This window comes from Electrona antarctica, assembly GCF_951216825.1.
Source record: "Electrona antarctica genome assembly, chromosome: 18".
Taxonomy (NCBI): Eukaryota; Metazoa; Chordata; class Actinopteri; order Myctophiformes; family Myctophidae; genus Electrona; species Electrona antarctica.
This window is the reverse complement of record NC_136799.1, coordinates 37,126,712-37,139,587: the sequence shown is the minus strand read 5'-3', so window position 1 is coordinate 37,139,587 and position 12,876 is coordinate 37,126,712. Positions and strand designations below refer to the sequence as shown.

Below are 12,876 nucleotides of genomic sequence, written 5' to 3'. Positions count from 1 at the left end.
AATCAAATCTACAAGCTTTTGGCAACAAAGGAAGGGGACCAATTATGGACCCCTGGGGGACTTCGGTCAACAGGGCATAGATTACTGTAGGCCGGGTTTAAGTAGTTGAGGCTTGTGTTGTGAAAGTAATCGGGCCTTACAAGGTGCGCAGAGCGAGGGGGCGATGACAGTCTGCTGGGAACGAGAGGGCTACCATACAGAAAAGAGAGGCTTTCTCATTCACTTCTCAAGGGCCAACGAGTTCAACAACGATGCCTTTTGATCGTCGGCGAATGAGGGGTAAGAGTGTCTGTAATTTAAACAGTCTAGTTATTTATTGGAGGTGATTGTGTATATTATTTCCGTGAACGATGGGTTCACATATCATACAAACTGCAGTCCACCTCGCATATATGCATTAGACATTCATGCGCTGCAGACATGGAGTCGAGGCTATATGTTAGGCTATAGCTGTGCGTACCAGGCTCTGCACGCATGCTTGCGTCTCCAAAGCTTTATTATATACAGAAACTCCCTCTGCGTTTGACAGCATGCCAACGAGGGCATCCCGTTTTTGTCACGACAGTTGTATCCAGTGGTGCAGGACGGATTGTCTCGGCCAAGCTCTCGCTATCTTCAGCGCTGAACAGCGGCGTAAACATAGAGGGGGACGGAGACATTGGTTAGACTGAAAGCGCCGGTCATCATTTGAGCAGCCACCTGCATGCAATCTTTACACTCGCGGTTTTGCATAAACGCTGCGGGGCAAGAACTATCAAACATTTCTGCACGCCACAAAGGAGCAGCTGTTAACAGAGCATACACTTATAGGGTCAGACTGGACAGTATCATAAGCTCTTTTATGTCTCTGAAAGTGACTAATATGCCAGCTATATACCCCAAGGAGGTCTCCATTTTACCACATTAACCACTTAAACTCCATATTCTTTGTAGTGCAACAAATAGTAAAACATTACCCATAGCTACAAGCTCACGACATGTTGTGCTGCAAGCTTGTAGATTGTAGCTATATGTTTTTGTTGTGTGCCTATAATGACGTGCCTAAAATAGGGACGGCAGGTTGAAAGTGCTTCAGCTTGGGTACCAGGGACCACCAGGGGGCCCCTACGGCAGGGTCTGTAAATCTAAGAGCGTAAAAATGGAACCAAGATAACACATTAATATTCCATTGTGCGTGTTTTTCTTTGTTTGTTTTTAATGTTATTATTATACCAAAAAGATCAAATGGAGAAAGATTTATGAACGAAATTCAAGCTATGCACTGGCAGGCACGCCTTTGGTTTGGTTGTTACACAGACAAGAGGAACATTGGTTAATATCACAGAATATTTGAAATGGTCTTAAAAACTAAGTGGTAGACAGAGTGGTAGGCTTATGTACTTATGTAATAAAACACATAATGAGCTCGAATGTTCCATCGGAATAGGCTATTATTTGTGAATTTGAGTAGAATCCATCTCACTGTGTTGTTTAAATGCTTTGAAAGGGGTGGCATGTAATCATGCCGCCACAAAGAGGTGTGTAAGCTCCTTTGAATTGTATGCGCACGCGTGCATGTGTCTCTGTGTAGGGTTAATCTCGCAAACCGCTTGGCCGATCAGTGCCAAATGTCTTATGCACTGTGCCAGTAGAACTAGAAATTAACTCCCTGACTTGTCCTTCATGCATTTTCCTTTTATGAACTGTGCATAGTTTGGGTGCGTTCCGTAAAATAACTGCCCTATTAGTTTGTATTGGCAGTGCACTCTGTGTGCCTATATTCTATTAGTTTGTATTGGCAGTGTGCTCTGTGTGCCTATATTCTATTAGTTTGTATTGGCAGTGTGCCTATATTCTATTAGTTTGTATTGGCAGTGTGCTCGGTGTGCCTATATTCTATTAGTTTGTATTGGCAGTGTGCTCGGTCGGTGTGCCTATATTCTATTAGTTTGTATTGGCAGTGTGCTCTGTGTGCCTATATTCTATTAGTTTGTATTGGCAGTGTGCTCGGTGTGCCTATATTCTATTAGTTTGTATTGGCAGTGTGCTCTGTGTGTCTATATTCTATTAGTTTGTATTGGCAGTGTGCTCGGTGTGCCTATATTCTATTAGTTTGTATTGGCAGTGCGCTATATTCTATTAGTTTGTATTGGCAGTGCGCTCGGTGGGCCTATATTCTATTAGTTTGTATTGGCAGTGTGCCTATATTCTATTAGTTTGTATTGGCAGTGTGCTCGGTGTGCCTATATTCTATTAGTTTGTATTGGCAGTGTGCTCGGTGTGCCTATATTCTATTAGTTTGTATTGGCAGTGTGCTCGGTGTGCCTATATTCTATTAGTTTGTATTGGCAGTGTGCTCTGTGTGCCTATATTCTATTAGTTTGTATTGGCAGTGTGCTCGGTGTGCCTATATTCTATTAGTTTGTATTGGCAGTGTGCCTATATTCTATTAGTTTGTATTGGCAGTGTGCTCGGTGTGCCTATATTCTATTAGTTTGTATTGGCAGTGTGCTCGGTGTGCCTATATTCTATTAGTTTGTATTGGCAGTGTGCTCGGTGTGCCTATATTCTATTAGTTTGTATTGGCAGTGTGCTCGGTGTGCCTATATTCTATTAGTTTGTATTGGCAGTGTGCCTATATTCTATTAGTTTGTATTGGCAGTGTGCTCGGTGTGCCTATATTCTATTAGTTTGTATTGGCAGTGTGCTCGGTGTGCCTATATTCTATTAGTTTGTATTGGCAGTTCGCTCGGTGTGCCTATATTCTATTAGTTTGTATCGGTGTGCCTATATTCTATTAGTTTGTATTGGCAGTGTGCTCGGTGTGCCTATATTCTATTAGTTTGTATTGGCAGTGTGCTCGGTGTGCCTATATTCTATTAGTTTGTATTGGCAGTGTGCTCGGTGTGCCTATATTCTATTAGTTTGTATTGGCAGTGTGCTCGGTCGGTGTGCCTATATTCTATTAGTTTGTATTGGCAGTGTGCTCTGTGTGCCTATATTCTATTAGTTTGTATTGGCAGTGTGCTCGGTGTGCCTATATTCTATTAGTTTGTATTGGCAGTGTGCTCGGTGTTCCTATATTCTATTAGTTTGTATTGGCAGTGTGCTCTGTGTGCCTATATTCTATTAGTTTGTATTGGCAGTGTGCTCGGTGTGCCTATATTCTATTAGTTTGTATTGGCAGTGTGCTCGGTGTTCCTATATTCTATTAGTTTGTATTGGCAGTGTGCTCTGTGTGCCTATATTCTATTAGTTTGTATTGGCAGTGTGCTCGGTGTGCCTATATTCTATTAGTTTGTATTGGCAGTGTGCTCTGTGTGTCTATATTCTATTAGTTTGTATTGGCAGTGTGCTCTGTGTGTCTATATTCTATTAGTTTGTATTGGCAGTGTGCTCTGTGTGCCTATATTCTATTAGTTTGTATTGGCAGTGTGCTCTGTGTGCCTATATTCTATTAGTTTGTATTGGCAGTGTGCTCTGTGTGCCTATATTCTATTAGTTTGTATTGGCAGTGTGCTCGGTGGGCCTATATTCTATTAGTTTGTATTGGCAGTGTGCTCGGTGTGCCTATATTCTATTAGTTTGTATTGGCAGTGCGCTATATTCTATTAGTTTGTATTGGCAGTGTGCTCGGTGTGCCTATATTCTATTAGTTTGTATTGGCAGTGTGCTTGGTGTGCCTATATTCAAACGCATCCGTTATCTCAGCGGGGGTCGGGTTGTGCTGAAACATTGCCCAAATATGCCGATGTCATCATAGCGCTGTCATAGATGACTAACATCATAGACTGACCACTTGATGTCCAGATCCACGTGCATGCAGGACATATGGCATAGTAGTTGACAGTGGTGTAAAGTAACTGAGGTATTTTTTTTATTTTACTTGAGTATTTCCATTTTTCAGTACTTTTACTTCTACTCCACGACATCTCAGAGGCAAATGTTGTACTTTTACGCCGCTACATTTATTTGAACTACTAGTTACTTTGTAGATTTTTATTATTATTGCAAAACATATATTAGTCACTTAAGCCCTATATGCATTTCAGCCATTTGAAAATAGCCGATCTACAAGCTCACAATGCATCGCAATGCAATGCATTGTGAGCTTGTAGATCTGCTGCTTTCAAAATATTTTTTCACGTCAAAATCTACAAATGTTGTACTTTTACTCCACTACATTTATACTACTAGTTACTTTCTAGATTTGTATTATTATTGGAAAACGTACATTAGCCACTTCAGCCCTAATTACATTTCAGCCATTTGAAAATGGCTGATCTGAGCATGTAGAACAGTTGTTTTAATTATTTTTAATTTACATTTTTTTCCACATTTTATACATTTGGAAACTTCTCCACAAGTGCTGTCTACTTTTATTACTTTTAAGTACATTTTGATACCAATACTTTTGTACTTTTACTCAAGTACATTTTGAATTCCAAACTTGTAACGGAGTAGGCCTATTGCTATATTGCACTATTGATACTTTTACTTAAGTAAGAAATGTGATTACCGGTAGTACTTTTCCTACATAGAACGTTAGGCCCTCATTCTCCTAATATAGTACCGATGTGTACCAGTATATATGAATCTATAAGTCACAGCCTTGTGTTTGTGTGCAGCGCTGACCCAGAACCTCCACAGCCTGTAGAGAGAGGCTCACAGCAGGGTCTGCAGGTGAACCCCAACGCCCTGAGCACGCATGCACGCACACCGCACGCACGCACACCGCACGCACGCACGCACGCACGCACGCACACGCACACACACACACACACACACACGTGTACAGTACATGTCCAACATTAATCACTTTCAACATGGCATACCTATTTTGGGCTCGGCATTATAGGGGAATTATCACAATTAATTAAAGTTTTCAAACATAGCAAAGAATTGCCGATGCACACAACGTACATGTCCAACATTAATCATCTATTTTGGGCTCGCCATTATAGAGAATTTTCTAAATGAATTAAACATTTCAAATGTATAGTGTGAAGTGTATAGGGCTTCAGTGCTGAACTGATCCATGCTGTTGTATGGTGGTGGAAAGGAACTATGTGCATTTACAATTTTGAGGTACTGCACTTGATTATTACCTGCTACTTTACATTTTTGAGCGGTGCTAACCAATCAAACGTTTTTCACAGTATTTACATCATATATATATTATAGCGTCTTCAGTGTAAAAAAAAAAAAAAAAACACATTCACATTCATGTTGTCTGGTCCATCAATGTCATTTTCACTCTGTGTGACACTTAATCTTTGCACCATCTTTTGCTGTAGTTCGAATGTGCAGAAGTTAGGGATTGCCGCTTTAATTCCTCTCTATTTCCCCATGTCCATAAACGTGTGGTAACTCTGGATTCACTCTCCATGACTTCAACCGTTCTCTTATTGAGAGACAGCATTTCATTGCTTTCAGAGCTATTTACTGTTGAAAGAAAAAGAAAAGAGGGGGGGGGGGGGGGGGTTAGCCTCCCAAGTCAACAATCAACCACCTTTCTGTTTCCCCTTTAATAGAAGCTCTTTGAAACCTCTGGGGACATTTTGAGGGGCATATTTTGAGTGTTGAATACACACCACGACTAATTGAAAACAAATTCCTGCCTTTAATCTTGGGGTTGTGTAATGTTTCGTTTGGCTGGCTCTCTCAGGGAATGCACGATTGTCTTTGAATCCTCACGCTCTCTCGCTGTGTGTGAATCACAGCCCAGTCACCAAAGCTTGACTTATTCCGATGAAGTGGGTGTTGAGATCATGGTGGCTGTTGCACAGCGTTAGTTCACTAGTGTTGATAAATGATATTAAGCAGATACTTAATGATAGAAGGTCGGCTGACACTGTACTGCATATAAGCATCATATCCACTGTTCAGAGTATCCATTCATAGGATGTACATATAGACTGTAGTACTTAAGTACAGTTTTGAGGCATTTTTTACTACTATACTATTACTACTACTAGAGTATTTCCAATATTCAGTACTATTACTCCACTACATGTCAGGCAAATATAATACTTTTACTCCACTACAATTATTTGAACTTGAGTTCTAGTTACCTTAATTGTAAATTTTGTTTATTTATTGTAACAAAATATACATTAACCACTTCAGACTTTCTCTACAAGCTCACAATGCCTCGCGTTATTTTCAAAAGGTTTTTATACATTTTATACATTTGAAAACTTGTGAAAGGGGACATTCTGCGTAATGCATACTTTCTACTTTTGGTATTTCAAGCACATTTTGATACCAATGCTTTTGGTATTTGACTCATAACAGAGTATTTCTACATTGCAGTATTGATACTTTTACTTAAGTTAAAAAAACAAATCCCACCACTTACTGGCTGTGGACTGCTCAGAAAGCCGCCTACCAGCAGTGACATCATCGCTAGGCAGTGTTGGTCGTTTTCAAACAAGATTTCACATTTCTTATTTTACGTTGTATTGACGTGAGAACAATGGATTATTTTAATAGCATGCCCACTTTCCATGAATAGAAAGACTGCTGTTTCTATTACGTCCAAAACTGTCCACAGCCCTCCTCTGAGACACAGAGTGAGTGGACGAAACTGTCCACAGCCCTCCTCTGAGACACAGAGTGAGTGGACGAAACTGTCCACAGCCCTCCTCTGAGACACAGAGTGAGTGGACGAAACTGTCCACAGCCCTCCTCTGAGACACAGAGTGAGTGGACGAAACTGTCCACAGCCCTCCTCTGAGACACAGAGTGAGTGGACGAAACTGTCCACAGCTCTCCTCTGAGACACAGAGTGAGTGGACGAAACTGTCCACAGCTCTCCTCTGAGACACAGAGTGAGTGGACGAAACTGTCCACAGCTCTCCTCTGAGACACAGAGTGAGTGGACGAAACTGTCCACAGCCCTCCTCTGAGACACAGAGTGAGTGGACGAAACTGTAGGCAGCCCTAGAGTGGACGAAAATGCTACGTATTATTGTAAGCATCAGTGAGGACCAATTATATGACGCTGCTACGACACTTGCTTGCTATGACATTTCCTCACAGTGGAAATGTGAAGATTTATCTTATCACTCATCACTAGGGCTGTCACGCTTACACAATTAAGTTGACGATTAATTGTGTGTTTGGTATTGGTAATTGGAACATATGATAATATGAATAGAAATTACATTTCTGTTTGCCTTTTAGGCTTCGTAATGAAAAGGTGCACATGGCAGATATGACAAATAACTGAATTATACCAAGATATTACCGGCATTTTATGAAAGCTTTTACTTTAAATACGGTAAAAATTGCGGAAATAGCTTGTGACGCATTGTAAGCATAATTGTGATTGTGATTATGTAATAATTGTGACAAGCCTATTTATAACCTGTAAAAGACACAGTGTACCATGTAGGCTACTTTCTGTATCTGGCGTTTACAGGTAGAACCGCTTTCATTGAGGCACGTTTATCTCCTCAATGTCTTTGAGTTGAGTGGTTCTGAAACGTGTAGCGGCAGTGGCTCAGGGGTAGAGTGGCCGCTTGTCAACCGGTTCAATGCCATGCTCCCCCAGAGTTAGCGTCGAAGTGTCATTGAGCGAGACGCTGAACCCCTAATTGCTCCCGATGTGTGTGTGAATGGGTGAATGCAATGCACAATCTCTGTAAAGCGCCTTGGATAAAGGCGCTGTATAAATGCACCATTTACCATTTAAATTACTTTTTCATCCACGGCACAGCGGGCACACCTGAATTACACACTGTTTATATTTTTTGGATATTTCGCTACGCAAATATGCAAATATTTCCCCCCTAAGATACAGTATGTCACGGAGGAATATCCGTTTCCATTAGAACAGACTGAAAATAACTTTTGTATTACTTACTAGACGTTTAACCACTTAAGTTGAATCCAAGCATCCCTGTTCTGGGGGGAACATTCACGTTCAAGTCACGTTGTGACCCATTGTGAGCTTGTAGATCTGCTATTCTTGATGACGGGTAGATTTGGGTAGACTCGTCAAGTAGTCTAGTCTTAAAGCTGCTATAAGCAATAATATGTCAAAATATGAATTACCTTTTTATTTTTTATTTTTTTGGTATTCAGACAGCCAGCAATGGGTAGAACGCTCCCCAAAAAATGTAGTCTCTGTGACACATCTAGAGGCCGCAATCTGCATTCAAAGATGTTCCTAGAAGCTTTGTCATTGGTCGAAGAAAACCCGGTCGCAGTGACTAACCAATCAGGAAGCAGACAGGCAAATCGACCAATGACAAAGCTTCTAGGAAAATCTTTGAATGCAGATTGTGGCCCCTAGTTGTGTCACAGAGACAAAAAAAAATTGGGAGCGTTCTACCCATTGCTGGCTGTCTGAATACCAAAAAATAAAAAGGTCATTAAAATGTTGACATATTATTGCTTATAGCAGCTTTAAGGGGTTAAACTGAAGTGATGTTGATGAATTCCAAACATTATCAAAGTGTTCCGCTGCACCCCTGGACTGGCGTCACAGCACCCGCTGTGACGAGACATGTAGGGAGGGAGACAGAAGATGAAGACTCGCACGGGTCCTCTCTGTCTCTGTCTCTCTGTCTCTCTCTCCCCCTGCCTGTCGCCCTTTGTGATCTGCCGCTAGGTAAAACAGTGGTTTGGAAAAGTGTGTCAGAGTTTTAAAGCCCTAATTTATTGTTCCTCTCAGCGTGCGTGTCTCATAACTTTCTAGTTAGCCACTACTGGTTTCATGTTTACACAGCGAGCGGTGTGAAGAGAAACTTCACACACATCTTCACTCTCTCTCTCTCTCTCTCTCTCTCTCTCTCTCTCTCTCTCTCTCTCTCGTTCTCTTGCTCTCTCACCCGTCATGTCTCTTAGCACCAGTGCCACCTCTGCAAAGAGTCACACCAGAGGGGTACCTCAGGCGCCAGCCTGACCCCCACTGAGACTAACGCCATTGGTCACGCCCCCCCCACACCCCTCCCCCCTCCCCCTGCTCCTATCCCAGCCGCGGCCACCCCTCCTTCATTAAGTTTACCTCAGCCCCCTTACCCATATACAGGAAAAGCGAGAGAGGGGAGGTTGGTTGGAGACTTAAGCTCACCCTCTCCCAGAAGACCCCCAAACCTGCCTTTGAACAATTTTTTGGAGACTTCCCCCTCTTAAATCTTCAAGTGGGAAAGGTCCCCCCCATCATTGTAAAAAGGATGAATCTGGAAAAATGCAATAAATCTGAGATCAGAGGCACTCTCTGGCCCTAGATAAATTCTTGCACCTCAGCCCGGCCCGGCGCACACATCTGCCTTGCATTTGGACACTTTTACATGGCAGGAGTCCACTGGAGCCTCCAGTTCCCAAGCCTGGCTATTCAGCCCTGCATGCGCCCCTGCATCGGCTCCCCTCATGCACGTACGCACACACACTCACACACACACACACACACACACACACCCTCCAGAACACACAGACCCCTGCACCCCACCACCGCCACCGCACCCCAGGCATCACAACCTCACACTCCCCTGTGTCAACACACTCGCACAGAAACATGTCAGACTTTACAATGCGCTTAACTGACACGTCCATAACATGCTCGGCTCGCTGCGCCGCATAGACATCTCAACCGCTTCCTCTGGGCCAGCCCCCCCCAACCCCCCAACCCATTTGCTCCACCCAGAAGGTGATGCCAGTGTCCTGGTGTCAGTCCCAGATGGTTTTAAAACCAACCTATACCATTTGTAATGTTTGTAGTTATCTATGTCTCAAAGGCCACTACATGTCCCATACTGCAATTGATTCCTTAATTGATCATGACACCTTCTTTTCTTTTTTTTTCTCCTTCTTTTCCGCAGCTGAAAAGGAACACGTGGCAGAAGACGACCGAATCAAGGCGGCGCAGAAAAGGTAGCAAAACATTATCAGCCGAATTAATTTACGAGCCAAAGCATCATAATGTTTGGACAGAGAATCTTGATGTCTTCTGCGGTTTTTATCCGTCTTTCGGGGTAATATCTCAGTAATGGCTCTGCGTCGGGCTCCACCGAGCAGCGTTCAGGGAATGGTGCCAAGTGTTATTGATGGGCGAACATCGCACGGCCGTCATCGGGTTATTTAGCGTGCTTCACATAGATAACATAGCTGGCATCTGATAGCAGTAATGCTAGCCATTTGTATAGCTGCCTGTAGTCATTAGCGCGCTGGCTGATAAGGGGATCCAGCAGTGAGGCCTCCCAGGATCAGTGACGGAAAGTAACTCAGTACATTTACTCAAGTACTGTACTTAAGTACTTTTTCTTTTTTTTTCTTCTTTTTTTTACTTTTCTTGAGTATGTCCAATTTTCAGATTTACTCTGTTACTAATTATTTGACAGATTTAGTTACTAGTTACTTTGTAGATTTAGATTATTATTACAAAACGTATACAGTAACCACTTCAGCCCTATTTACATTACAATTTGACAATAACCGATCTACGGGCTCACTTCTTATTTTCATACATTTGAAAACTTGTGAAATGGGACATTCTGCATGAAGAGTACTTTCTACTTTTGGTACTTTAAGTACATTTTGATACCAATACTTTTGCGCTTTTACTCAAGTACATTTTGAATTCCGGACTTTTACTCGTAACAGTATGTCTTCATTGCCGTATGGAGTACATTTCCCACCATCACTGCCCAGGATTCAGCATCCCAGCTTAGAGTGACTAGACGGGAGGGAGGGGGGGGGGGGGGGGGGGCTGAGCTCCAACAACAAAGTGTGCATGCATTTACACATCTACTACATGGAACGTTATCCTATAGCCAAAATGTGGCGGACACACGTGACGAACGGACGGTACTCGTTTCACACGCACACGCACACACACACACACACACACACACACACACCCCGGCACCCACACACACACACGACTTGCAACATGCTGCGTGTTGACGCTGAACACACCGTGCTTCCTCCACTATCACTCTTATCTGCCATGTTTTCTCACGAAAACTCCCAGGAGCCACTGCGACGCGAGGCGTCTGATTTATAGGCGCAAGACACACTGGCGGCCCACTTTGACTCGCGCTAGAACAAAATCATATCTGGAACATTTCATATTGGCGAGGGGGGGGGGGGGGGGATGATGCTGGAGAGGACAAACAAAGCAAATAGATTATTTTTTCCCCTTGTTTAGATAGGGGAGTGGAATTGTTTGCTTTAAATTGTAACCCTCCCACTTCCGAGATAAATCACAAAAAGCACATAAAGGGGAGCCGTGGAAGATGCCGGACGCTGGGAAATGGAAACTATAATAAACAATTAGGGAGTTGATTGCTTTTGGACAATGCTTTAACTCGGCTAATGTCTCCAAATGGTTCTGTTTCATGTTGCACTCTGCAGAACCACTGAGGCATGGAACAGATCTCTCTCTCTTTCTCTCTCTCTCTCCATGTCTCTTCTCTCTGAGACATGTAGGGAGACAGAGGATGAAGACTTGCACGGGTCCTCTCTGTCTCTGTCTCTGTCTCTGTCTCTGTCTCTGTCTCTGTCTCTGTCTCTGTCTCTGTCTCTGTCTCTCTCTCTCTCTCTCTCTCTCTCCCTCTCTCTGTGTTTCTCTCTCCTCTCTCTCTTTGTGATGTTGGTATACTGATGGCTCTATCTGTTGTGCTGAGGGATGCTGATTGGTGCGTGCGTGCGAGTGCCACTCGAAGGTGTTGAACTTGAAGGGGCGTATTGATCAAAAGCACCCCGCGGCTGACAGCGCCTTTGACTTTAATGAAGTTTTTCCTTTTTAATTTTGTCCCAAGCAGAGGAGAGAGGCTGACTGACTGGAGCTAAAGAGAAGGGGGGGTGGGGGGGGTCTAGGGGGTCTCTCTGTCTCCCTCGGGTTCCCACAGAGTCACCTCGTAAAAGTGACACGCCGGTGATGAATATGGGCGACGGTGGGCTCACTTGGCTCTGGGTGGGCTCTCACATCTGTGCTGGATGAGGTGTATCCACACACACACACACACACACACACACACACACACACACACACACACACACACACACACACACACACACACACACACACACAGGCACACACGCACACAGGCACACAGGCACACAGGCACACGGGAGCAGCAGTGGCAACTCTGTTACGGCTGGGTGTTAATAAAGGCAATAGACACCACACCCCTGCTGTTACCCAATACGTCCCACCCTCAGCCCCGCCCCCAGCAGCAGTTAGTAGCTTTCTCCTGTTTTGATCCCCATGACCCTGAAGGCAGCCCCGCCGCTGCTGGAAAAGGTACTTAAGTAAAAGTATCAGTACTGCAATGTGCTAGAAATACTAGCAATAGGTATTGCTATCAAAATGTACTTAAAGTATACCAAAGTAGGAAGTACTCATTCTGTGTTATGTCCAATTTCACAGCTTTTCAAATGTATGCAAAATGTATCTTTTGAAAATACCAGATCTACAAGCTCAAAAATTGTGAGTTTGTAGATCGGCAATTTGGTTTTTAAGATACTTTTGGGGCTTTTTGCCTTTTTGCCCCCTAGTTTGACAGGAAAGGGGGAGATAGAGGGGGGGGGGGGGGGAGACACGCAGCAAAGGTCATCGGGATCGGGACTCGAACCCTCGACACGCTTACCAGCCTAAGTGCATGTATGTACTGTTTTGGTTTTAGTCGTATTACCAAATGAGTATTAGTATTTAGTCACCTGAAATGTTTTCCTTTCTAGTTCTCCTTTCCAGTCTAGTTTTAGTAAACATTTTAGTGATGATTTAGTCGAGAAAGAATATTTCACACTCGGTTGCATCATGCTGAAAGTAGCCGATCTACAAGCTCACAACGCGGCGCGTGAGCTTGTAGATCTGCATCACCCCTCATAGTTTAGTCCAGTGGTTCCCAAACGTTTTCACTTCAAGGATCCCCCAATAGACAG

The 12,876-nt window shown here is 43.4% G+C and overlaps 1 protein-coding gene across 1 annotated transcript in view; it reads left to right on the top strand.

Annotated features, from left to right (window-relative positions):
• LOC306941631 (formin) overlaps positions 1 to 12,876 on the top strand; it is an 80,423-nt gene that overhangs the window by 54,307 nt on the left and 13,240 nt on the right. The window contains 1 exon segment of the mRNA XM_079527187.1: positions 9,810 to 9,861. Within this exon segment, the coding sequence (XP_079383313.1) occupies positions 9,810 to 9,861 (52 nt within the window).